We start from the raw sequence: 26,782 nt of genomic DNA, 5'->3' as shown, positions 1-26,782 counted from the left end.
CCCGATACCAACGAGCAGCAGCCCAGACGGGACCCTCCGAGCCGCCTGGCACAGCCAGACAGGGGGCGTGGCTGGGTCGCCGCGGGAAAGGCGGCCCCTCTAGCCGGCACTTCCGCGTTCTCCGTGGCTGTGGAGGACCCAGGCGCTGCTGCAGACCCCAGAGTTTCTCTTCCCCCTACGGCCCTACCCCTCCAGGAGCCGCCAGCCCCTCGCAGCCCCGCCCCGGAGCGGCAGCGGGGGCGTTCACTGGGCTGGGGGGGGTCTGACGTCTTGTCTGTATGGTCACAGTAAGTGGCGCTGTCATCGTGGCGACTGTCACCGTGGCATCAGGCCCTAGCTGTATCATTGGGGGTGTTGCCATGGCAGCGCTGGGGTGTGGCTGTCACCATGGCATCAGGCCCTAGCTGTGTCATTGGGGGTGTTGCCATGGCAGCGCTGGGGTGTGGCTGTCACCGTGGCATCAGGCCCTAGCTGTGTCATTGGGGGTGTTGCCATGGCAGCGCTGGGGTGTGGCTGTCACCGTGGTATCAGGCCCTAGCTGTGTCATTGGGGGTGTTGCCATGGCAGCGCTGGGGTGTGGCTGTCACCGTGGCATCAGGCCCTAGCTGTATCATTGGGGGTGTTGCCATGGTAGCACTGGGGTGTGGCTGTCACTTTGACAGCAGTGGCTACACGGTCTCTCTGTTACCATGGCATCAGGTGACTCCAGGGCCTGGCCCAGTGCAGCCAAGCTGGTGCCCCCTCTCCTACTCCTCGTACATACACCCTGAATTCCCAAGCTGAGGCCGAGGCCCATGCCTTAACCCCTGCTGTGCTGGGCCTCTCCCCTTGCTGAGCCCAATGTAATGTCTGTCTGTTTGTGTTCCCCACAGCTCAGCGGATCTCCCCCAGGTCTTCTCCTGTGTGAGCCCTCGGCCTGGGGCTGAAGGATGAACTCTAAGTATGTGCTGTTGGGAGGCCTGTACTTCGTCCAAGGGATGCCATATGGGCTACAGTCCGGCCTGCTGCCCATCTATCTCCGCAGCGTGGGCCTCTCCTTCAGCAAGATCAGCTTGGCCAAAATACTCTACCTGCCCTGGATCCTCAAGATGCTGTGGGCTCCTTTAGTGGATCAGTACCACACCAAGCAGACCTGGCTGGCGCTCAGCATGTCAGGACTAGTGCTGGCCTGCCTAGCGTGCGCCACTATGTCGCCAGAGACCAACTTCCTGCCCGTCGCTGCCATGCTGCTGCTCATGAACTTCTTTGCTTCTGTCCAGGACATCGCAGTGGACGGAGTAGCCATTGGGCTCCTGTGGCAGGACGAGATCGGGTACGGCAACACCATCCAAGTGGTGGCTTACAAACTGGGCTCCATGCTGGCAGGAGGAGGCCTCCTGACCTTGATGCACCTATTGGGCTGGGGGGTTCTCTTCTTGCTTCTGGCCATCATTTATCTTCTGGCCATACTGTATGTGTGGAGTGCTCCGGAACTGCAGCTCACGCTAGGACGGCCTTCCCAGGATGGCCAGCCCCGGACAAGAACCTTCAACCCTTGGAGAATTCTCCAGGAGCTCCTCCATGTGCCGGGCACCCTTTGGACCACCGGCTTTGTCCTCCTCTACAAGCTTGGTGAGTGCCTGCCCGGTGAGGGCTGGGATTCCTCTAAGGAAAGGAGCGTTTAGAGTGGAGCACTCAGCAGGGCTGCAGGTGGAAAGGAGCTATTGGATGTAACAGCTGTAAATCTAGACAGGGTCACCCGCCAGGGCTGGGTTAGGGATTGAGCAGAGCCATTAAAGCTCCCTGTTGTGCTGTTGGACACCCCTGCATGCAGGGAAGAGTCTGATAGAGCATAGACTTGGCTGTGGCTCACCTGATTGTGTCCTTTTCCCTTGCAGGTGAGCAAGGCACCACCACCATGTTCCCACTCTTCCTGCTGGACCATGGATTCTCCACCCAGCAACTTGGCTTCTGGAATGGAGTGGTAGCCATGGTCTTCTCCATCACAGGTTCCTCACTGGGTGGCCAGCTGATGTCCAAGCAGAGGTTAAGTGTAGAATGGGGCTCTGCCACCTCCCTTCTTGTATGGGGTGAAAAAGGCTGGTTTGTACGTGGGTTGGGAGAGGCATGTGTGGCAGGAGAGATCAGTGAGATGTCTGGTGCTGTTTTGATTGCTCTTGGGCCCAGCTGCTGTGTCTGATTCATGATCCTTCTGCTCAATCAAATGGGGAGGGACCAAACACAATCCCTCCCCTTCTGTTCTGCTTGCTCTTCTTCTGCCTGCAGTGTTCTGCTGCACTGGCTTCCTTAACCATCTCTGTGTTGGGTTTGTCTCGTCTTTCCAGGCAGCCACTGTCTCTGCTGAAGGCTCTCTTACTGCTCCGCTTCTGCAGCCTGAATTTACAGACCTTTTTGGTCTTCATCTACGATGATGGAGTCTCTCTCTTCAAAGGTGAGCACCACCCAGCTGAGCATAAGAGAGTTCCTTGTTGATATGGGGTGAAGGGAAAGAGAACCGAGAGGCAGTGTAGGGCTGGTCAGAAATTTTCCCTCAGAACTGTGTTTTGATGGAAAACTGGGTTTTCAACTATACAATATTTTGGGCAACGGGTTTTTGCTTTCCATGGAAAATTTTGATTTAGTCAAACCAAACCCACCAGAACATTTCAGTTTGGATCTGCTGCCGGGCTTTAAGGCTGAACTATATCCTCCATGATGCAGCACGTCCAGGGACACTCATGAGGCACCCTGTTCTCCCTCCAAGAGGGAAGACCATGGAGCATCTTGGGAAATGTAGTTCAATATGGAAGCCCAGCCTATAGAGGAGAATGGGAGTCTGAGGCATCCAAACTCCACCTCCCAGGTGGCATTTTATTAGCATTTCCAAATGGAAATATTTTACTTTGGGACTAAAATATTTCACCAGAAAATTGAACTTTTCTATGAAATTTAGATGAAAACAATTTAGTTTTTTCACAGAAGTTTTCATGCGCGGGGGGGGACGACCCCGTTTTCTGCCCAGCTCTTTCTGAGAGGTCCAGTGACTTGTACATGGCCACAGAGAGTATCAGCGTCAGAACTGGGAGCAGAAATCTGGAGACGCTGCTCCCAGTCCTGCACTTGTGCCATGCCTCTCTCCAACCCTGAACTGGTCACCCGCATTACTCCCCCGTTGCCATGTCCTGCTGTATGCATAGGGGCTGCGATCCTGAGTATCTGTGTCCAGCACTTCATTGGAGGGCTGATCACCACCCTGGCTTTCAGCATCATGATGCAGTGCACGCAGAGGGCGGATGGCAGCATACAGGTACCCTGCAACCAGCACCTCTGGAAATATGGCCCAAGGGGGACTAGAATCAATGGGCACATCTGCCTCCCTGTCTGCACACTGGGGATGTTAATGTAGGATCCACCAGTGTCAGCAGGCAGCTGAGACGGTTCACTCATCAGTATTAGTGAAGAGCTCTGAGATCTGAGTCTCTGTATGGCCCTCCCAGACGTGAATGCACCCCGAGGGAAGCATTATCTGCACTGGGCAGATGGGGAACTCAGGCACAGAAAAGGGAGTTGAGTTGCCCAAGGTCACAGGCCACCCTGCAGCCTTGGAGATGAGGCTTGGCTCCAAGCTGCTGAAGGGAATGACAGTCAGGTGCTTTCTGGGGCTCCTGGCCCTTTCGTGCAGCCCTCGGCTGGGCAGAGTTTAGGCGCTATCTGGGCTACCTGGGTCCCTCTGTTTGACAGCGTAAGTGGCTCTCTTTGTGTTTGCCACCCCTCATGCTGGTGCGTGTCTGCCCTTTGCAGGCCACTCATTACAGTTTCCTGGCCACCCTGGAAGTGCTGGGCAAGCTGGCATTCAGCAGCTTTGTGGGGAGCATCGTGGACTGGCTGGGCTTTGCATCCAGCTTCTGCTGCTTCCTCTTCCTCTCCTTCACCTCTGTGCTCTACGTCCTGAATGTGCCTCCTGGCGGGAGCTGAAGGAGACGTGCCTGGCCTCTACAGGGACTCACTGTGAGTGGGCCAGGCTAAGGGATGGACAGCTGAGAATCTCCCTGGCTGGACTTGCAGGGGTCTCGAGCAGGTGTATTAATTTGCACTCCTAGTGGACATTGAAGGAGCCCAAAAATGCCTGTACAAATGAAACATCACAGGGCCAAATCCTAAGACACTGAGTGCCTGCACCTCCTGCTGGAGCCCTCAGAAATTGCAGAGGCTCCGCATTTCCCTGTGGCTGTCTCCGCAACTGTAACCAACATCTAAGATCTTCTCCTTTCCCGCCCCCTGGATGGCCTACACTCCTTGCTTTCCCCAGAGCTGCCTTAGGGAGCCAGGTCCCGTCTGTGCCGAGCCAGGGATGCTGCAACAACCAGGCGCGGGCTCGGTGCTGCGCTCACACTCCAGCCTCTGGGATCTGAAATTAAAACGTTTGTTTACTGAATGTGTCTCCTTCTCCTGCCCCTGCACCACACTCACTCCACCCTGCTGAGAGAGGCGGTGTTCAGACTGGGCCCTGTGCTGGAGCCCTGGGAAGGGAGGAGTGGGGCTGTCGGTTACTAGGCCCATGCCGTTACACGGCTCTTGTCCATCTCGTGCAAGCTCCAGGGTTTGATATTCTTGTTAATGGTTAGACTGGTGCAAGCTGCACCCAGCCACGTTGCAGAGTGCTCAACTCTGGCTCAGCTGGGCTGCCGTCGCAGGGCCCTGTGTCTGTGCGTAGCAGAGTCCTTCTGAGCTAGCAGGCAGGTCAGTCTCCCAGCTCCTCAGGCTCTGGGTGCTGTCTCAGAGTTCAGAGGAGAGGCATGTGACCAAGTGTGTCCAGGAAACGCCTGACACATTGCTGGGGGGAGTTTTCTCCCACATTAGAATAGTTAAAGTATCATAATTAGAGTACGGATTAAAAAAAGAAAACTAGCTGGCCCTGGCTCTGCTGCAGACTGACTAGGCACATAGGACGTGGCAGTGTATATTTTTACTCCCTGCAATGTTTGTTCATGCACAATTAAGTTTGCCCGGTGCTGCTGCTTGCTCTTCCAGGATATGAAGAGTGGCTAAACTTAAACCATGACATGCAAAGTTAAAGTCAATTCAACTGTAACCCAGCTCCCTCTGAGCGATGCCCCTGTAACAATGCTGGTTCTGGCGGGACCCAACTGAGAGTGCCAATTCAGGACAAATTGCTTCAAGCAGGGCAGTTACAGCCCAAGGCTGGGGTTTCTGTGCACACCAAGGCAAACCAAACCAGCCAAACAGAGAAGACTTTGGTTTTACCCCACTGGCTAACCACAAGTCACACAAGCAATTCCCTTAGACACTCCAGTTTCCCAATATCACCACCAGTTCCCCTCGTTATGGGGACAAATGGTTATGAAAACCAATACCCCAGTAAAAGAAAAAGGTTCTCTCGATCCCAAAGGACCAAGCCCCAGACCCAGGTCAATATACAAATCAGATCTTACCCACAAATCATGCTGTTGCCAATCCTTTAGAAACTAAAATCTAAAGGTTTATTCATAAAAGGAAAAGGATAGAAATGAGAGCTAGAATGGGTTAAATAGAATCAATGACATACAGTGATGGCAAAGTTCTTGGTTCAGGCTTGCAGCAGTGATAGAATAAACTGCAGGTTCAAATCAAGTCTCTGGAGTCCATCCACAGCTGGGATGGGTCTTTCAGTCCTTGGATCAAAGCTTCAGTGTAGTAAAGTCCCGCCAGAGGTAGGAAGCAGGATTGAAAACAAGATGGAGGAGCTGCAGCAGCCTTTTATAGTCTCTTGCCATGTGGTCTGTCTTTCTTTGTCCCAAAGACAAGCTGCCCACCACATGGCCTGGAAAAACCTCAGAGTTCTGTCCACAGGCAGGTCCCTGCACACCTTGCTGAGTCCCAAGGCGTGTCTGCCCACCCCGAGCCCCTTTTGGCAAGATTGGGCATTTGTACCATTTGCTCTTGCCAACTGGTGATACGTTGACAAGCAAATGGGACAAATGCCCAGTTTTGACAAAAAAGTTAGGATGTCTGGGGCCAAAACAGGGTGTAGTGTTACTTTTTCAGTAGTGCCCCCCTGGGAGCCGGGGCCAGACCTGGGAGCAGAAGACAGGGGTCACAGTCGAGGGCTGGGAGCGGGGCCGTTGCTGGGAGCGGGGCTGGAGGTACAGCTGGGGTGAAGCCGGAGCAGGGCAGGGTGGTCCTGCCTCCCCACCCCCATGATGGCTGACCCAGGCCCTACTGCACCCCCCCCAAAATGTTCTTGTGTCCCCCACTGTGTGCACCCCAGTTTGGGGACCACTGTCGTAGGCTGTGGTAAAAGCCACCCAGGGAGCCCGGGCAGCTGTGGGGAGCCCATGGCCCTCCACCTGCCCTGGGCAGGGGACCAGGGTGCCCAAGAGCAGCCTCTGGTCAGTGTCCCTGCCCACCAGGGTCACCAGGGAGCACTTCCCTGGGCAGATGGAGGGTCCAGGGCTCCCTGCGCAGCTCTTACCATGGCCCCAGATTCCAGCCAGGTGGCGTGGCCTTGGGGGAAGTGGAAGAACAGGGGGCGATGCCCTGGGGTGGGGGGGCTCTAATGTTCTTTGTGCCCAGGGCCCCAATAAATCTTAATCCACTCTGCTTCCACCACCCAGGCGTGCGTCATTACCTCATGTCACTTCACCATGAACTGTGAGCTCAACTCCTGCCCTTGCCAGCTTTCTGAGAATGGGGTGGTGGCGCAGGAGTTGTATTCTCACAGGCTCTTTCTAGAAGTTTTGCCCTGACAGCAGCTATTTCAAAGTGCTCTACAATCCGATTCCACTTTACAACTATTTTCAAGGGAAAGCATATTAATGAAATAGGAGGAGGATGAAAGGCTCCAGGAAGCAGCAGCTTTAGGGTAATATGATCAGGATTCATGCTACTCCCCCATTTCCTGAACAATGGGACTAAGTGTGATCAAAGGCAACTGTATTATGCCATCAGGAAAGGCCCCCTAGTCTAAGGACTCACATAATGGCCAGGAACTGACCCCTCTCAAACTGCTGTTGTTCTTGAAAAAAGGGGTCTGACAGAAATGACAGACACTGTCAACAGTGGAGTCAGCCGGCCCTTTTAAAACCATAAGAACAGCCAGACTGGGTCAAACCAAAGGTCCAGCCAGCCCAGTATCCTGTCTACCGACAGTGGCCAATGCCAGGTGCCCCAGAGGGAGTGAACCTAACACGTAATAATCTAATGATCTCTCTCCTGCCATCCATCTCCACCCTCTGACAAACAGAGGCTTGGACACCATTCCTTGCCCATCCTGGCTAATAGCCATTAATGGACTTAACCTCCACAAATTTATCTACTTCTCTTTTAAACCCTGTTATAGTCCTAGCCGTGGCATTGAGGAGGCTTTGGGGGGAGGGAGAGGAGTGAGGACGTGGTGCACAGCCTCCCCCTCCCTCCCCCAGCACCACCTCCTCCTCCCTCCCTGTGCCTCCTGCCCGCCACAATCAGCTGTTTTGCGATGTGCAGGAGGCTCGGCGGGGGGTGGGGAGGGGGAGGAATGAGGACATGGCTCCCTCGGGGAGGGGGCGGGAAGAGGCGGGACAGAGGTGGGGGTGGGCACTTGGGGAAAAGGGTGGAGTGGGGGCAGGGCCTGGGACAGTGCCAGGGGTCCAGCACCCCCTGGCCAGCACCAGTGTCTCCTTGAATAAAACATACGGTGACTAGCTGGTGTGGAAAATTTTAATCAAAAATTTTCTTACACCATCTAACAATGGAACGTAAATGCAAACAGAAAAGAAAATACACAGATGAAAATCGAGGCTTCCAACAGGAGTGGGAGAATAAGTATTTTTTTGTTGAACGTCATGGTAAGGCCATGTGTCTTCTTTGCCAGACGTGTATCTCTCAGTTCAAATCTTCAAACCTGCAGCGTCATTTCGCTTCGAGCCGTGCACATATGGATCAAGAATTCCCACAAGGTTCTGAACTCTGCACTTTAAAAATGAAAACTTTGAAAAAACAAACAGATGTAGAAGCCCAGGTCTTCACCAGATTTGCCAACCGATCACAGACTGTAACATTAGGCTCCTCTTATGTGGCCTGGCACATAGCCCACGTGAAAAAGCCCTACTCTGAAGGAGAGCTTATAAAAATGTGCCTCACTGATGTGATTTCAATCCTGTCACCAGAGAACAAGAATCTACAGAAGAAAATTTCTGGCCTATAGCTTTCACACCACACAATAGAATGCAGAATCTCCAACCTGAACAGTGACATCGAATCGCAACTGCACTTGCAACTTCAGCAGTGTGAGTATTTGAGCATCACTTTGGATGAGTTGTGCCATGGACAGGATAAACCTTATTATCGGTATTTGTCTGCACTGTGTCTGACAACTGAGTTGTAAGGGAAGAACTCCTCAATTTCGTGTCACTAAAGGACAGAACTCGTGGACGAGATCTAAAGGAGGCGTTGATGTTGGTAGTTGCAAAAAGCCACTTGCCTTTACAGAAGTTCACTGCCATTGCAATTGTCAGAGCTCCATCCATGTGGGGATCTGTGAATGGATTAGTAGGGCTGTGTAAGTCTGACGAGAGCTTTCCCGAATTTTGGACATTTCACTGTATTATTCATCGGGAGCAACTGGTATCTAAAAATCTCAAATTTGATCACATCATGAAACCTGTCTTGCACATTGTGAAATTCATTCTCTCAAATGCATTCAGTCACAGACAATTTCAAAATCTAATTGAAGAACTGGATGAAGACAACTCCCCTGCCAATTTGCCATTTCACTGTGCAGTTTGATGGCTCTCAAGAGGTAAATACACTACATGTATTGATCCACTTACTGCTGTGTTAGCCACCTGGCAGAAGGGTTACAGACAGTTGGAGTCGAACTTGTATTCAAATTAGGCAGATTGTTCTTATTCCATCAGCCAGAGCTACAGCCAGCTCTGGAGCTCCTGGATGACAAAGGATCGTGCATCAGCATCGATATGGCTTCTCTCCAATCCACACTGGATGCTGAACTCATAGCTAGCCAATGCAGCCATCCATGCCCACACCATATCATCTAGCTCAGCACTTGTCAACACCTAAACTAATGGGTCGTTGTCTGTCCACACCTGGAACTGAGCTCCATACGGATACATGCCTCTCAGCCCATCACTTCCCAAAAGGCTGCACGGGATGGTGGCGTTCCTGTTCAGGAGGCCTTGTGGACTTTTTAGGTTTTGTCTTGTATTTCCATTTCTCGTTGCTGGATGGGTATCCGCTGCTGAGGTCATTCCCTGGGCGTGTAATAGCGGTGTCATTCTTCATGAATCTGTGGTAGTAGTCACTAAATCCTAGAAAGGGCCTGAGCTCTCTGTCATTTGGCAGGCAGGGCCGTGTAGCAAGAGCCTCTACTTTATCAGGGGCTGTACTTACACCCTCCTGTGATACTATGTGTCCCAACCACATGATGGACATTCTGCGGAACGGCTATCTCTCAGTTGTCAGCTTTAGTCCTGTGGAGGAAAACCCAGTAGGCCTAAACTTCCCAAGTAGGCCTAAAACTTTGGTCAAGCTAACTGTGTGTTGTGACAAAGTTCCTCATCTACCTTGGTGGGGTCTTGCGCTTATTGGCGGATTTGCTCGCCTTGGAGCTTCACAGGAGCCCTCAGTTTGGCCATTTTCATGAACGCACAGTCCAGGTCAACTCCTCCTATGTCTGACCAGGAGTTGGGAGGTTTGGGGGAACCCGGGCCTGCCCTCTACTCTGGGTTCGAGCCCAGGGCCCTGTGGAATGCAGCTGTCTAGAGTGCCTCCTGGAACAGCTGTGTGACAGCTACAACTCCTTGGGCTACTTCCCTATGGCCTCCTCCCAACATCTTCTTTATCCTCACCATAGGACCTTCCTCCTGGTGTCTGATAACGCTTGTACTCCTCAGTCCTCCAACAGTCCGCGTTCTCACTCTCAGCTCCTAGTGCCTCTTGCTCCCAGCTCCTCACACGCATGCCACGAACTGAAGTGAGCTCCTTCTTAAACCCAGGTGCCCTGATTAGCCTGCCTTAATTGATTCTAGCAGCTTCTTGATTGGCTGCAGGTGTTCTAATCAGCCTGTCAGTCTTAATTGTCTCCAGAAGGTTCCTGATTGTTCTGGAACCTTCCCTGTTACCTTACCCAGGGAAAGGGGACCTACTTAACCTGGGGCTAATACATCTGCCTTCTATCACTCTCCTGTAGCCATCTGGCCTGACCCTGTTACAGTGTGTAAAAGCATAAGAAGAGGCTGAGGAAAATTCCATTGTGGGGCAGTTACAACAGCACAGTTTAAGAAATGTAACCCTAACAGCTAGAAATTAGGAAAGACCCGTTAACTGCAAAGAACAGCCTGTCAATAACAGGAAAAGCTTGTTTTGCTATATCCCAAATAAAGAAAGCTGTTGTTAGAGCTTGCACTATATGCCAAATAAGAAAAATGCTGTTAAAGGAAATGTGCTTAACAAATTGTAGTTTTCAGCTATATAAACTCCTGTATTTTCTGCTTATGCAGAGCAACTATGGCTCACTCTCCCTGTATATGCAAAAAGAAAAGGAGTACTTGTGGCACCTTAAAGACTAAAGCTCATGCTCAGATAAATTGGTTAGTCTCTAAGGTGCCACAAGTACTCCTTTTCTTTTTGCGAATACAAACTAACACGGCTGCTACTCTGAAACCCGTCTCCCTGTATACGTATACTTGAATAAAGATATGAGCCTCAGGCGATTTCTGATTTCAAACACAACGCATGGTTAATTTTCCACCACAATTTGAGGGCTTGTCCGGGATCCACGACGAATCACCAGGACTGGAGGACCGTGGACCATTCCCCACTGGACACCGGCCAGCCATCTGAAAGGTGAGAGACCTTTTAAATCTCTATTGGGGTTCCAGTGGAAGACTGCCCGTAGGCTCTGGGTTGGGTGAGTTACGCGCTGGATCTAAGAACTATTTCTGTTGCCAGACAGGCCTGATGCCCTTTCGTTCTATGTTTGTCTGACTCTGGTTTAGTTCCCCGGGAAGAGCCACTAGGTGGCTGGTTAGGCCTCTGGCCTGGGTTTGTGTGCCGGTGTGAAAGAGTTGAGTGAGTGAGGGTCACAGGAAGACGCCCAGAGCACTCTGCAAGGCCAGATGGTCCGTGACCAGAGTTGTTTCTAATGCACGCCCTGTGGCCGCACCGAGAAGGGTCAAAGTACGACCCTGACCCTGGCGGTTTCTGCATGGCATGACCAGAGAAGGGACTGTCCAGGTCTAGGAGTGTGTGACCCCATCCCTTCCATCCTTAGACGGTCTGCTCCCGCACCCTCTTTCCTCCCCTGTGTCTGGCTCCCGCCTGGGGCGGTTGAGAGATGAGCCACTAACTGGTCTGAAAGCCTCAACTGATGCAAGAGTAAGCGGCATCAGCAGACACTCTTTGTGGAGCGGGGCCGTAGGACAGTGGTGGACGCCCTAAACAAGCCTTCCCGGTGTGAGTGACCTGAGTGAAAGTTCTCCAGGTACTGCGAGCCGGTGGTCCAAGGTGGCCTCCGCCTCGACAGAAAGGTACTGGGACTGGACCAGGAAGGCTACTGGGAGACCGATCACCTCGCCAGAAAAAGTGGGGCAGTGTGGAATCACCGCCTTGCCAAAAGGGCACACGGTTTGTGTTTTGTCTGTGTCTGTGCAGTAATAGTTTAGTTCATCAGAATGGGGGCCAGTGAGTCTAAATGGAGCATTGTCCCGCCAAAAGGTACCCCAGCCTATTACATGTATGTTAATTACAGTCCCTCTACTGGCAAGTTTTTGAAAAAATGGAATTGGTACTCAAGAGACAATTCCAGTTTTCAGTTTCCTGTAGAGGGAAGTTTCGACCTTGACAAGATTGTACACCTCCGGGGTGCCCTTCTTGCCAACCATGTCGGACCAAGCCAAATGGAAGCATATTTTGATTGGTATGGAGAAACAGAAAAACAGTGCCGTGAATCTCAAATAAGGAGTCTCAAGGACTCCCAGGAGAAACTTACAACACAATTAAAAGAGATAAAAAGAAAATTGGCAAAGAATTTAAATCCAACTAAGCTGGCAAGAAATATTAAGCAACAGAAGACCCTTACATTCACCCCTCAGACAGTGACTCCTCGTACTGAGGAAATGTTCCCCTTGCGCCAATTCCCGGGCATTGGTGCTTCAAGTCATGAGACCTCGGTGTCTGCTCATGCACCTTGGTCTGCTACAGAATTGTATATTTACTTTAAAAAATTCCCAAAAATAAGAGAGGACCCTGTTAAATTCAAAGAGGAATTGCAAATTGTTATAAACTGTTATAACCCTACATGGGCAGATTTAAAGCAGCTGCTACGAGGGGGCATGCCTAGGGAAACACTGAGTCGCCTTTGTGAAGAAGCTCAGTGGCCCAAGCAAAATCCAGGCCATAACCAGGAAAAGTTAAATAAAATCAGGAAGAAGCTGTTAAATAAAATTCTCACAGTCTGCCCAAAGAAAGCTGACTGGAGCAAAAATTAGCACCTGTAAACAAAGAAAAAATAAGAATTTGAATAAAACCCAAATACTCTCACCGCCACATTAAAACTATGTTAATGACCTTTCAGTTCCAGAACATACAGGGACCCTGTAATAGCCATCCATTGCAGGGGGAGAAGGGGAAGGCCAAACCAAGGTCCCCACCGTCCACCACACCTAGGGACCCAGTGATGGAGCGTGTCACTATTGCAAGTAAATGGGCCATTGGATACAGTAAATGTCCGTACCGCCCTGGTCAATCCAAAAGCGGTAGGGGAGGGCAATACTCTTATTCCCAAACCCGTCTCTTCACCTCTGTCCATTTCTATTGGTCCTTTTGTTTGACCGTCATGCTTTCCTCCTAAGCCCTTGTTCACCTGCTAACCTTTTGGGAAAAGACAGTCCATAGCCTTCAAGCTGGTCTAATGTGTCCAGGAGGCTTTCTTCATGCTCCTTCAGACTTCTCCCGCGTAGAATCAGGTCACCATATCGACCAATACCTGCAGCAAGTTCATATCTCCCACAGCTTTCTCCGTTAGATGCTGAAATAAATAAATAAATAAATAAATAATAAATAAAAATAAATAAGATTTAACTGGGAATTGGTCCTGCTTTGAGCAGGGGGTTGGACTAGATGACCTTCTGGGGTCCCTTCCAACCCTGATATTCTATGATTCTATGAAATGAGCTAGGTGCTCCAGCTGTGCCCAATGGCGGATTATCCAATGGGCCTGCAGGGCCTATGCCTAGGGGCCTCGGCCAACTGGGGGAGCCTGGAAAAATAGGCACCCCACCCCAGTAGAAATCTGCCATGGGGTAGCGGAAGCCTGAAGCCCTGGGAAAAGCGTTGGGCAGGTGGGGCTGGGGAAGCCCCAGTGCCTGGACCCTCGCTTAGGCCCCAGGTCTGGTGAAGCTCTCACTCTCTGCTGTGGCGTGGGAGCAGAGCTTCTCCGGTCTTGGGGCTACAGTGCGGGGGGCGGGGGCAGAAAGCAGCAAATGGGTTGTGGGGCTGCAGTGACATGTACTCAGGCAACATGGGGTTAGTTGAAATCTCAAGAAGCATTTCGCAATCACCGTTCTGGACAGGTGATCGGTAGGATATTCCTACTGATATGTTCTTGTTATTCAAGCAGGGAATTTCTATCCATAAAGATTCTATGGCACAGCTTGAGAATCATTTAAAATAATTTAAAAATCATTTAAAATTTTTACTATATTTAACACTCTGCTTTTTCACATATAGGGCCACTCCCATACCAGCATGTCCTACTCTGTCATTCCAATATATTTTGTACCCTAGTAAGACCATGTGCCATTGGTTATCATCATTTCCACCAAGTTTCTGGGATACTTGTTATATCAATATCCTCATTTAATACCAGTCACCCAAGTTCACCCGTCACTCACCTTGGTCTCCCCTGCTGTGGGATCAGAATCAGCCCAGTTAGCTGGCACAAGACAAGCCTCCAATCCAGAGGGCTGGTTTCACTGCAAATGTCACAGGAGATGGGCCATGAGAGGAAACTCCTCCTTTAGACACATCAGGAAAAGCTCAGCCTGGGGATGAGCTTAGGGCTCCATTTCAAGTTGCCCTTCCTTGCATCCTGGGCCTGCAGCACCTCCAGAGGAGAAGGAAAGCCAAGTCATGCAAATGCTCTTTCTGCAGCAAATGGCAATGAATCTGAAGAGGAGGACAATAGCAGGGTGTGTCTTGGAATAAGATACATAGACCTTAAGGTCAGAAGGGACCATTATGTTCGTCTAGTCTGACCTCCTGCACAACGCAGGCCACAGAATCTCACCCACCCACTCCTGTAATAAACCCCTAACCTATGTCTGAGCTATTGAAGTCCTCAAATCATGGTTTAAAGACTTCAAGGTGCAGAGAATCCTCCAGCAAGTGACCCGTGCCCCACTCTGCAGAGGAAGGCGATAACCCCCCAGGGCCTCTTCCAATCTGCCCTGGAGGAAAATTCCTTCCTGACCCCAAATATGGCGATCAGCTGAACCCTGAGCATGTGGGCAAGACTCACCAGCCAGACACACAGGAAAGAATTCTCTGTAGTAACTCAGATCCCACCCATCTAACAGCCCATCATAGGCCATTGGACATCTTTACCGCTAATAGTCAAAGATCAATTAAATGCCAAAATTAGGCTATCCCATCCTATCATCGCCTTCATAAACTTATCAAGCTTAGTCTTGAAGCCAGATATGTCTTTTGCCCCCACTGCTCCCCTTGGAAGGCTGTTCCAGAACTTCACTCCTCTGATGGTTTGAAACCTTCATCTAATTTCAAGTCTAAACTTCCTGATGGCCAGTTTATATCCATTTGTTCTTGTGTCCACGTTGGTACTGAGCTTAAATAATTCCTCTCCCTCCCTAGTATTTATCCCTCTGATATATTTATAGAAAGCAATCATGTCTCCCCTCAACCTTCTTTTGGTTAGGCTAAACAAGCCAAGCTCCTTGAGTCTCCTTTCATAAGACAAATTTTCCATTCCTCGGATCATCCTAGTAGCCCTTCTCTGTACCTGTTCCAGTTTGAATTCATCCTTCTTAAACGTGGGAGACCAGAACTGCACACAGTATTCCAGATGAGGGCTCACCAGTGCCTTGTATAACGGTACTAACACCTCCTTATCTTTACAGGAAATACCTCGCCTGATGCATCCCAAGAGTGCATTAGCTTTTTTCACGGCCATATCACATTGGCGGCTCATAGTCATCCTGTGATCAACCAATACTCCAAGGTCCTTCTCCTCCTCCATTACTTCCAGCTGATGAGTCCCCAGTTTATAACAAAAATTCTTGTTATTAATCCCTAAATGCATGAGTTCGCACTTTTCACTATTAAATTTCATCCTATTACTATTACTCCAGTTTACAAGGTCATCCAGATCTTCCCGTATGATATCCTGGTCCTTCTCTGTACTGGCAATACCTCCCAGCTTTGTGTCATCCACACACTTTATTAGCACACTCCCGCTTTTTGTGCCAAGGTCAGTAATAAAAAGATTCAATAAGATTGGTCCCAAAACCGACCCCTGAGGAATGCCACTAGTAACCTACCTCCGGCCTGACAGTTCACCTTTCAGTAGGACCCGCTGTAGTCTCCCCTTTAACCAATTCCTTTCAATTTTCATATTGATCCCCATCTTTTCCAATTTAACTAATAATTCCCCATGTTGCACGGTATCAAACGCCTTACTGAAATTGAGGTAAATTAGATTCACTGCATTTCCTTTGTCTAAAAAATCTGTTACTGTCTCAAAGAAGGAGATCAGGTTGGTTTGGCACGATCTACCTTTTGTAAAACCATGTCGTATTTTGTCCCATTTACCATTGACCTCAATGTCCTTAACTACTTTCTCCTTCAACATTTTTTCCAAGACCTTGCATACTACAGATGTCAAACTAACAGGCCTGTAGTTACCCGGATCACTTTTTTTTCCCTTTCTTAAAGATAGGAACTATGTTAGCAATTCTCCAGTCATAGGGTACAACCCCTGAGTTTACAGATTCATTAAAAATTCTTGCTAATGGGCTTGCAATTTCATGTGCCAGTTCCTTTAATATTCTTGGATGAAGATTATCTGGGCCCCCCCGATTTAGTCCCATTAAGCTGCTTGAGTTTGGCTTCTATCTCAAATGTGGTAATATCTACCTCCATATCCTCATTCCCATTTGTCATCCTGCCATTATCCCTAAGCTCCTCATTAGCCTCATTAAAAACTGAGGCAAAGTATTTGTTTAGATATTGGGCCATGCCTAGATTATCCTTGACCTCCACTCCAGCCTCAGTGTTTAGCGGTCCCACTTCTTCTTTCTTTGTTTTCTTCTTATTTACATGGCTATAGAACCTTTTACTATTGGTTTTAATTTCCTTTGCAAGGTCCAACTCTACATGGTTTTTGGCCTTTCTCACTTTATCCCTACATGTTCTAACTTCAATAAGGTAACTTTCCTTGCTGATCCCTCCCATCTTCCACTCCTTGTAGGCATTCTGCTTTTTCTTAATCACCTCTCTGATTTCTTCTATGAGGTCCTCACTACTCACTAAAACCAAATCTAAAATGGCATCCCCTCTAGTAGGTTCAGCAGCTACTTGATGAAGGAATCCATCAGCTATCGCACCTAGGAAAATCTGAGCCCGATTATTATTACTTGCTTCCTGCACCAGTAGCTCTAGTTCCTCCATTTTGTTACCCAGGCTCCTCACATTCGTGTACAAACATCTTAATTTTTGCTGTTTGGCCTCGCTCACATTCTGTACCCGATTAGGCACGGTCATTCTACAGCCAGTATGACCTATTAGACTGGTATCCACACTGCCCTTCCTCCTTATGTCCATTCTCCTACCATGGCTGTACCCTTTCTTACTTTTGTTTTCTTCCCTCTGAATGCTAAAATCGGGCGTGAAGATTACCTGGACATCTCTCAACCATCTCCCCCAAATTCCTAGTTTAAAGCTCTCTTAATCAGTTGTGCCAGCCTCCATCCTAGAAGTCTATTTCCTTCCCTACTCAGATGAAGTCTATCCCGAGAGAACTGTCCTCTGTCCATAAATGCCTCCCAGTGGCCATACATCCCAAAGCCCTCCTTATAGCACCACTGCCTAAGCCATCTGTTGATCATCATAATCTTGTCACACCTTTGTTGTCCTTCTCTAGGAACAGGCAGAATCCCACTGAAGATCACCTGAGCCTCAATTTCCTTAAGCGTCTTCCCCAGCCTGGCATAGTCTCCCTTGATACTTTCCAGCGAGAATCTAGCCGTATCATTTGTTCCCACCTGAAGGACAATCAGTGGATTCTTTCCGGCTCCTGTTAGGATCCTCTTCAGCCTCAGGTCCACATCCCGTATCTTAGCACCTGGAAGACAGCACCCTTCTGTTCTCTGGATCAGCTCTAGTTATAGGCCTGTCTATTCTTCTCAGTAAGGAGTCCTGGATCACGTAGACCTGCCTTTTCCTGGTGACGGTGCGATTCTCCGGTCTATCCCCTGTTACCTCTGGCTGCAAGTTCTTTCCATTCCTATTCTCCCTTGTAATCCTCTTCAACCCGTCCTGTATCCTCCTGTGGCTCATATTTGGTGTAGTCTCCATTGACTGTTCCCCTTTTCCTACAGGACTAGCTGCTCTTCTCTTCTTCCTTGCCCTTCCACCTTTAGTGACCACCTGCTGAGCCCCTTCTTCATTTTCCAACTCTGCAAACCTATTCTTGAGCTTTATTTCTCCTTCACTAGCCTGTCTGTTCCTCTGCCTGGTTCTTTTAGTCACATGCTTTCATTGTCCACTTTCCTCACCCAGCAGTCTCCCCTCAGAATTCCTCAGTCCTGCTTCCATCTGCAAGTCTGAGCTTTTCCCTTCAGCTGCCTCATGTCTTTGCTCCACAATCTGCTCGAACCCCCTTCTAAACTCAACCAGGCTTTCCACCTGCATCTCCAATCCTCGGATCTTTTCCTCCATCAGGTCTATCAGGCGGCATTTCATGCAGACAAAACTCTTACCAGGTGCCCCCTCCAGGATCACATACATGCCGCAGCTTCCACATCCAGTCATCCTCATTGTGTCTTCCACGACATGGGTCACTCCCACTGCTGCCTCTGTGTCTGTCATCGCCTTCCCACCTAAACCCTGTTAGTCTGGGAAACACAAACCCCACCAAAACGCCACCACCCACAGCGAAAACAAACCCCCAACAATCCAAACTCCACTGAAACTCCCGTTTACAGCTCTGTTTGCTGGCTCCTGTGCCACGGCCTGTCTGGCTGGCTGGCTCCCTTTATAGGACCCCGAGTCAGAGAAGCCCCGCCCCCTAACCAGGACTCAGCTTCTCTCCCAGCACAAAGCCCCTACAAGCCTCTACACATACAAATAATACAAATACCTTCTCCTCCAGCAGAACTCCCACTGCATGTATGAGCTGCTCATCTGAAACTTGCTATGGCTGTAGTTTATTCTGAATAAAATATTCATGTGCTTTTCTATGTTGACAGTGCAAGGATGGAGTTTCTCTGGCATCTACTAATGGTGATCGGGATCCTGGCAGGGACTGGAGTGTCTCAGGAATGCACCGCACAACCAGGGGATAAGGAGCTGGCACAGCTTGAATGGAAACTTCTTCCCTTTTATGTTCTGCCCCATTCCCTTTGGCCCCAACCTCTGCCGAGTGAGACAGCAGAAACCCTGGGAGACTCTTCCCTTCCCACCACTGACCTGGGCAGGGGCTCCAGCTGGCAGGGGCAGACGGGGGAGGCGCCATCTGAACATCTTGCCCCATTCCTGCCTTGGGGAGCAGCTCCAGCTGGGTATGGGACGTGGGGGGCTGAGAGGGGCTCAGCCTGGGCTGAGAACCCAGCGCTCACCTGCTGTCACTCCCGTCCCCTGGGGCCATGGCTCCCACTGTGAACCTGGCTCTCATGCAGTGGCTGGTTTGTGTGTCACTGCTGTGACGTGGCTCTGACTCCAGCTCCGTGTGGGATAAAAGGGGGTCTGGAGCCCCCCTAGCGATGGGCACGTCCCACCTCCCCTCTTCTCACCCTCTGATTCCAGCTTGGAACTTGGCGCTACGGTGCCCGGCCACTCAGTCCTCCACATATAAGAATTATGGACCTGAAAAAGCTAGGGCTGAAAAGGCCGTGGATGGAAACCACAATGGGATTTGGGACAATGGCTCCTGCACCCACATCGACTGCGAGACTGAGCCGTGGTGGAGGGTGGACTTGGGCAGTCCTCGGTCTGTCTCCGCGGTGATGGTGAAGAACAGGGAGGACTGCTGTGGGGAGAGAATCAAGGGGGCCCAGATCCACGTGGGAGACTCCAAGGCTGGCCATGGCAAGGACGACCCCATGTGAGTTGCTTTCCCATGCTCTGGAGTGAGACGACTCCTCCCAGCTCAGTCACAGGGGTTGGGTCTCATTGCCACCGGGGCCAGGGTGAGGTCTATTCCCCTCGGAGCTGCCTGGGGCTGGGGGCGCTGGGCTGACGGTGCTCTCAGCTCCTGGCTGGAAGGGAACCGCATGTCACTGAGCACAGCGACCGCTGCAGGGCAATCCAGGGTAGAACAATCCCTCCAGGCCCCTGCGTATTCTCTCTCTGCCGTCACAGTTCCTGCCCAGGTAGGATCATCACATCCAAGGCAACAGGAACAGATTTTTCTGAAATCCATAGATTTCTAAGGCCTGAAAGGACCTTTCCAATCATCTAGTCTGACCTCCTGTATTGCACGGGCCAGAAAACCTCACACAGGGATTCTGCACCGAGCCCACAATTTCTCTGTGAGGTATAGTGCATCGGTTAGACAGATGTCCAATGTTGATATAAAGACTTCAAGGGAAGGAGAATCCACTGAGTCCCTCAGTCATTTGCTCCAGTGGTAAATGGCCCTGACTGATAAAACAGTGACCCTTATTTCTTGTCTGAATTGGGTTGTGATGGGGAGTAGGGCAGGCAGCATCTCTTACAGTGTTCCCTTCACCCTGTATAGATACACAGAGATGTAGGGCAGGAAGGGATCTCAAGAGGACATCTAGTGAGTCCCCCAATGCTGAGGCAGGACCAAATATACCTAGACCAGGGGTAGTCAATTATTTTTTGTCAAGTTCCAAAGTTCCTGGTCAAGGTATAGTCAAGATACAGACTCCAGAGAAAATAATAAACAAATGATGCTAATAAGGCGATAAAAAGATTTCTGGGGTGTGTTCAAAAGTATCTGGTGGTCCAGATTTGGCCTGCGGTCCACCTATTGACTACCCCTGGCCTAGAGCATCCCTGGCAGGGGTTAGTGTAACCTCTTCTTAATCCCCTCCAGTGACGGGGATCCCACAACCTCCCTTAGTGACGTATTCCAATACTGAACTGTCTTTATAGCCAGAAAGGTTTTCCTAACATTTAATCTAAGTCTTCCTTGCTCCAAACTAAGGAGATTACTTCTTGTCCTACTGTTGGTGGACATGGAGAGCAATTGATCGCCGATCTCTTTGTAACAACCTGGTCTGCTGGTCACATGCCCCAGGAGCGCCTCTTACAGTCCGAGTGCGGAACTGTGGTTGTGTCCTTGCCTCTGTTTCCCTTTGTGGGCTTTCAGGGAATTCAGTGAGGGCTGGATGTAGTGAACATTAGTGCCCCATCAGGGGTCTAATTTATTTAACCAAAGGCCAAACCACGGTACACAAGCCAGCGTTCATCCCCACGAATCCTAGATGAGGGAGGAGGGGAGTAAACCTTCGCCTGTCTGCCCCGCTTGACTCCATCCATCTCCTTCATCCAGGCTCCTTACCTGTAAGCAGGGCAAGATTTACACCTTACGTGCCCCTAGGCACAGCATCTTCAGCGCCCCTCCTCCCTCCCCACGTGGCCCTGGAACCCCCCTACCAGCAGCCCTGTGTGCCCCCCTCTGCCTCCTAACCTGGCTCCAAGGAAGCTGCGGTGACTTGTCACCTGAGGAAAAAAGCCCCCCCCCCCCCCCACACACACACCTGCCTGCCAGCTGTTTGCTGCCACCCGCCAGACCAGTCAGCCTCAGCCGGCTCAGGGTGTTCTGGAGCCACAGCGACCCCTGGAGGGTGAATGGTGGAACTGGAGCACATTTTCTGCAGAAGAAATAAATTCTACTTCTCTCGGGCAAGAATTCTGTGCATGCTGAAAACGTCACCTAAGGGGAGAGGGCGCGACATGAGACCAGCGGTGTGTGGGGCATCTTGGCAGGGGATGGGGCAGATGGAGAGGCTCCCTCCCTCTTGAGAACTCCTGAGCAGTGTGGCCAGCGTCAGCAGGGCAGCAAAATAGCCCAAAATACCACAACTCACAACTACTAAAAATAACCTGGCAACTGACAGCTAAAAATAGCCCAATTGGGTAGAAAATTGCCTACTTGGCAACCTTGGGTACCCCTAAAATGCCGGAGCCCCATGGCACATGTCTACTGTGCATAATTGGAAATCTGGTCCTGCCTGTACGGCTCACTCAACCTGGGTCCCTGCTCTGGAGTCAACCCTCCTGCCATCACCTTGGAAGGGTTCCCTCTCTGGATTCAGCCCCCATGAGGTCAAATCACTGCAACTCTTCTCTGCAGGACGTGTAGTTCCTCTGCGACCTGGAGCGCCTGCCATTGGCTGGAAAGGTCCCTTCTCTATGACCAGCTTTCCCTCCAGACTTGGCATTTCCCCGCTTTTAGCATCTCTTCCATCCAGGACACCTTTCCTAGGTTCCCTTTCCTGGGGCGCTCCCTAACCAGCTCCCCTGAGAAGCCCTTCTCCTCAGGAGCTTCCTCTGTGATCTGTGTGTTGTGACTGAGCCCTCATAACCCTTTATTAGGCCCAGGATTTCCTTAACTAATTGACAGCCACCCAGCCACCTAGGGAATTAACTGCTCACAGGTGGATCTGGGTTGGCTCCTTCTCCTTAGCAGAGCTTGTCACGGGGAGGCTGGGTGCCTGACCTCCTCAGGGGCCTGCTACCCTGGGACACAACCTGGGTCCTGTCTGAAGACTGTTATCATGACCCCCATCAGCCTTCTCGTCTCTATACTAAACACACCCTGTTCTTTCAGCGTTTCCTCAGAGGTCAGGTTGTCTAAACATCTCATCATTTTTGTTACTGTCCGCTGGACTTTCTCCAATTTGTCCACATCTTTCTTAAAGTGCAGTGCCCAGAATTCGATATAGTTAAGCCCCTTTATTTTTAGTTTAAACTGATTTTTACCGAAGAAATCGTGGGTTTTATAAAAAGCATTATCCATTTTTATCCGATTTTTCTCCTTACTTTTGTATCATTCAAGTATATAAAAAACCCTTGTTTTATTAGGAAAATACAATCCATTGCGTAAGTGCTAGGTATGACGATAACACAAAGCTGCCTGTTGAAGTAAGGCTCTGTATTAGTCCAGAAGATACACCTAATAAACAAACAGGCACGCACGCAAGCTCTGAAGGGCATGCGCATCTGAACATACTGATGAATCTCACACCCACGACGTACACATTTCAAGCTATTAGCAGATAGCGGTTTAAAGATTTGACACTAAAATGGGAAGAAAACGAAAATCTGTATCAGAATACGTTTCAGAATACAAGGAAATATTCAAAAGTTTTTAAAAAAAACAATAGAAGAAAAGGATGAAGTTGAGTGTATGCACTGCAAATGGTGTGGCCCAATCATTAAATGTCAGTATTGATAGGGTCAGAGCTCTACGTTGACAACAGTAACCCTGTTTTTTTCAAATGAAAAGTTTTATTTGCGGATCAGAGAGGTCTTGTTTTCTTAAACTCGGAGGTGGCCTTGTGTTTTGAGTTCTCTTTTAGTTCTGCAGCAAACCACGTTGAATTCTGTTCATCCAAGCATTCATCTACGGCATCCTTTTTCCCCCAGTCCTTCCATCCACCAAAATAAACCTCCATATTTATCCAGAAAAATTAAGTTTTTTCCATCGCTTTTTCACCTGTTTTTGTTGTTATAATAAACATAGATAAATACCTGGGAAAAATTAAACAAAATAAAACCCAAACCCGAAGGACCCTAGATACAGTATTCCTGCTAAGGCCTCACCAGTCCTGAATAGAGCAGGACAATTACCTCCCATGTCTTGCGTACAACACTTTTGTTGGTACATCCTAGAATGACATTTGCTTTTTTTTGCAATGAAATCACACTCTTACGTCCTATTCAGTTTGGGATCCGTGATACTCCAGATCCTGTCCAGCAGTACTCCAGCTAAGCCCCCTTTTGTGGTGGTGCATTTGATTTTTCCTTCCTACGGGCAGTACTTTGCCCTTGTCTTTATTGAATTGAATCTTGTTGATTTCAGACCAGTTCTCAAATGTATCAGGGTTATTTTGAATTCAAATCCTTTCCCCCAAAGTGCTTGCGCTCCCTCCCAACTTGGTGTCACCCATAAATCTTATAAGCACACTCTCCACTCCATCATCGAAGTCCTTAATAAAAATATTGAACAGTACTCAAAACAGAACGACCCTTATGGGAAACCCCGAGAAACATCCCTCAGTTTGACATTAATAACTACTCATTGAGTATGGTTTTCCAACCAGTTGTGCACCCACCCTCTAGTAATTTCCTCTAGATCACATTTCCCTAGTTTGCTTGTGAGAATGTCACATGGGACTGTGTCAAAAGCCACACTGAAGTCCAGATATATCACATCTGCCACTTCCCCTGTGTACTAGACCAATGTCAAAGAAGGAAATTAGATAGTTTGGCATGATTTGCTCTCAACAAATCCATGCTGGCTACAAAATATAACTTTGTTATCCTCTAGGTTTGAACAAACTTATTGTTCAATAATTTCTTCCTGTCTCGTTCCAGGTATGGAAGTTGGGCTGATTGATCTAGAATTCCTGACCTCCTCCTTGTTTCCCTTTTTAGAGAGAGGTTCTATGTTTATCCTTTTTCATTCCTCTGGGACCTTACCCTTCCTCCATAAGTTCTTGAACAAATCGTTAATAGTTCTGAGATTGCTTAAGAACTCTAGGATGAATTTCATCAGGCCCTGTTGACCTGAATACATCTATCTTGTTTTGTCTTCTTGGCTTCTGCTCTGTTTTTAGGTGCGGGACCATCACCGACACCAGACTGGGATCCGTCAGCACCATCTCCTGCAACGGGCTGAAGGGCCGCTACGTCACCATCATCATCCCAGGCTGGAGGGGGATTCTCACTCTGTGTGCGGTTGAGGTCATAGCTCAGGGCTGTCCCCTATCACCAGTGGGTAAGGAGCTGGCACAATGTGAATAGAAACTTATTCCCTTTTATGTTCTACCCCATTCCCTTCTGCCCCAACCTCTGCCTAGTGAGACAGCAGAAACCCTGGGACACTCTTCCCTTCCCACCGCTGACCTGGGCAGGGGCTCCAGCTGGCAGGGGCAGAGGGGGGAGGTTCCATCTGAACATCTTGCCCCATCTCTGCCTTGGGGGGACCAGCTCCAGCTGGGTATGGGACGTGGGGGGGCTGAGAGGCTCAGTCGGGGCTGAGAACCCAGCACTCACCTGCTGTCACTCCTGTCCCCTGGGGCGATGGCTCCCACTAGGAACCTGGCTCTCATGCAGAGGCTGGTTTGTGTATCACTGCTGGGACATGGCTCTGGCTCCGTGTGGGATAAAGGGTGTCTAGAGCCCCCCTAGCAGAGGCGGCGGAAGCTTCCTAACTGTGTGTGGGGGGGGGCACCAGCAGCTGAACCAAGACCCCACCCTCATGCCACCCCTTCCCCCGAGTCCCTGCTCCTGCACCGCCTCTTTCCCCCCCAAGACTTCGTCCCCTCCCCCCGTTGCTAGTCCTTATGGCCAGTAAAAAATGGGAGAGCCATGTTCCCCTGCCCCCTCCTTGTTCGGGCGCCCCTGTACCCTAACGATGGGCATGTCCCACTTCCCCTCTTCCCGCCCTTTGATTCCAGCTCAGAACTTGGCGCTGGGACGCCCGGCCACTCAGTCCTCCAGTCTCAAGGAATACGGGCCTGTAAAAGCCGGGGCCGGGAACGCTGTGGATGGAAAATGCGATGGGATTTTGGACGATGACTCCTGCACCCACACCGAGCAGGAGACAGAGCCGTGGTGGAACGTGGACTTGGACTGTCGGCATTCTGTCTCCACGGTGATGGTGAAGAACAGGGAGGACTGCTGTGGGGAGAGAATCAAGGGGGCCCAGATCCACGTGGGAGACTCCAAGGCTGGCCATGGCAAGGACGACCCCATGTGAGTTGCTTTCCCATGCTCTGGAGTGAGACCCAGGGGTTGGGTCTCATTGCCACCGGGGCCAGGACGAGGTCTATTCCCCTCGGAGCTGCCTGGGGCTGGAGGCGCTGGGCTGGCGGTGCTCTCAGCTCCTGGCTGGAAGGGAACCGCATGTCGCTGAGCACAGCGACCTCTCCAGGCCCCCCTGCATGTTCTCTCTCTGCCCTCAGAGCTGCTCCTCGTGTAGAATTATCTCATCCAAGTCAACAGGAACTGATTTTCCTAGGATCCATAGATTTCTAAGACCTGAAGGGACCTTTCCGATCACTTAGTCTGACCTCCAGTATCACACTGGTCAGAAAACTTCACAGAGTGATTCTATGCTGAGCCCATCATTTCAGTGTGAGCTGCAGTGTATCTATTAGACAGTTGTCTAGTCTTGATTTAAAGACTCCAAGGGAAGGGGAATCCACCGTGTCCTCAGTTATCTGCTCCCTCAGTTAATGACCCTGACTGATGAAATGCGTACCCTATTTCTAGTCGGAGTTGGGTTGTGACGGGAAGAGGGACACACCGTCTCTTACAGTCTGTCATTCACTCCGTGCATTGGGCTCTGCAGGCTCAGAGTTAAAGGGTCGTCAGTCCTGCTGCCAACTCGCCTGTGCTCCCTAATCTCAGCCTCTCGCTCTTGTCTTCTGCTCTTTGCAGCTGCGGGACCATCACCGACACCGCACCAGGATCCCTCAGCAACATCTCCTGTAAAGGGATGGAGGACCGTTACGTCACCATCACCATCCCGGACAGGGAGGAGTATCTCACCCTGTGTGAGGTTGAGGTCTACGGCACCCCCATGGGTGCCTGCTAGGAAGCAGGAGTGACACAGTCCAGGGTGAGGGAAGCATGGGGGCAGGAGAAGAGGGAGGTTGGTGCAGAAATGAGCCGCTTTCACCTGATAAACTCCATTGGTCCCTTCCTGCGTCTCTCCTGTCGTTTGTCTCCATCCCGTGCCATTCTGGCCATGTCTCCCCTCCCCTTCCCTGCCCCTACAGCAACGTGGTTCTGATCCCACATGAGCCACGGGGGCCTCAGGTCCAAACTCCAGATGGCTTTGGGTTAATCCAGCTCTTCTGCTGCTGCTTCCGGCCCTTCCCTCCTCCCAGTGCCCATTCCCCAGCTTGCTCACCCCCTAAGTACAACCCGCTCTCTGGCTCCCCTGCCCCTTCTCCCAATCTGGGGCTGAGGCACCTGTTCTCCATTCCCCCATCAACCCAACGCTCCTTAACAGCTCTCCCCACAACTCCAGCTGCCCTGCTGTCATTGCTAGTCCTGGGCCATCAGCAGAGCGGGGCTGGCTTTGGCCTGCCCATCCACGAACTCTGCAGCTGCTTGGCCCCTTCTGGGACGCTTCTGACCCTGAGGAGCCCCAGGAGGTTGGAAGAGCAGAGCTGTCAGCTGACATGGGGCCAGATTCCCGGCAGGTGCAATTGGGCACAACTCTGCTGTGCAGCCGCTTATGCCAGGGCTGAATTTCACCCATATATCGTGCACAGTAAACGTGAGCCAGGCAGTGGCAACAAAGCGGTGTCCAGCCCCGAGCCTGGGCAGCAAGGTGACTATTAACGTGTGGAGGAAT

General features: G+C 50.5%; 2 protein-coding genes across 3 annotated transcripts; both read left to right on the top strand.

The window, feature by feature from the left end:
• The first annotated feature begins 65 nt into the window (after positions 1 to 65).
• Positions 66 to 4,414, top strand: SLC33A2 (solute carrier family 33 member 2). Its single transcript, XM_073329916.2, has 6 exons — positions 66 to 287; positions 873 to 1,611; positions 1,878 to 2,025; positions 2,325 to 2,431; positions 3,177 to 3,286; positions 3,781 to 4,414. The coding sequence occupies exons 2-6, from the start codon at positions 930 to 932 to the stop codon at positions 3,952 to 3,954; spliced, it is 1,221 nt and encodes a 406-aa protein (XP_073186017.1). The 5' UTR covers positions 66 to 287; positions 873 to 929; the 3' UTR covers positions 3,955 to 4,414.
• Positions 4,415 to 10,564: 6,150 nt separating this feature from the next.
• On the top strand, positions 10,565 to 26,066 carry LOC140905829 (fucolectin-3). Of its 2 annotated transcripts, XM_073329327.2 has the most exons (5): positions 10,565 to 10,824; positions 18,465 to 19,318; positions 24,030 to 24,190; positions 24,873 to 25,170; positions 25,858 to 26,066. In XM_073329327.2, exons 2-5 carry the CDS (start codon positions 18,978 to 18,980, stop codon positions 26,012 to 26,014), a joined length of 957 nt encoding a protein of 318 aa, XP_073185428.1. In that variant the 5' UTR covers positions 10,565 to 10,824; positions 18,465 to 18,977; the 3' UTR covers positions 26,015 to 26,066. The 2 variants fall into 2 exon arrangements, with proteins under 2 accessions (XP_073185428.1, XP_073185427.1); XM_073329326.2 differs by lacking the exon at positions 10,565 to 10,824 and having other exon boundaries at positions 17,927 to 19,318.
• The last annotated feature ends 716 nt before the right edge of the window (positions 26,067 to 26,782 follow it).

Source organism: Lepidochelys kempii, chromosome 2 (assembly GCF_965140285.1).
Source record: "Lepidochelys kempii isolate rLepKem1 chromosome 2, rLepKem1.hap1, whole genome shotgun sequence".
Taxonomy (NCBI): Eukaryota; Metazoa; Chordata; order Testudines; family Cheloniidae; genus Lepidochelys; species Lepidochelys kempii.
The sequence above is the reverse complement of the archived record's forward strand: the minus strand, read 5'-3'. Positions and strand labels throughout refer to the sequence as shown.

Excerpts from the sequence above, each read along its gene's own strand:
- SLC33A2 (XM_073329916.2), top strand. The coding sequence starts at position 930 with ATGAACTCTAAGTATGTGCTGTTGGGAGGCCTGTACTTCGTCCAAGGG. Across the intron at positions 2,432-3,176 it reads TGGAGTCTCTCTCTTCAAAG|GGGCTGCGATCCTGAGTATC; the intron begins GTGAGCACCACC and ends CTGTATGCATAG. Across the intron at positions 3,287-3,780 it reads GGGCGGATGGCAGCATACAG|GCCACTCATTACAGTTTCCT; the intron begins GTACCCTGCAAC and ends TGCCCTTTGCAG.
- LOC140905829 (XM_073329327.2), top strand. The coding sequence starts at position 18,978 with ATGGGCACGTCCCACCTCCCCTCTTCTCACCCTCTGATTCCAGCTTGG. Across the intron at positions 19,319-24,029 it reads CATGGCAAGGACGACCCCAT|GTGCGGGACCATCACCGACA; the intron begins GTGAGTTGCTTT and ends CTCTGTTTTTAG. Across the intron at positions 24,191-24,872 it reads CTGTCCCCTATCACCAGTGG|CTCAGAACTTGGCGCTGGGA; the intron begins GTAAGGAGCTGG and ends CTTTGATTCCAG.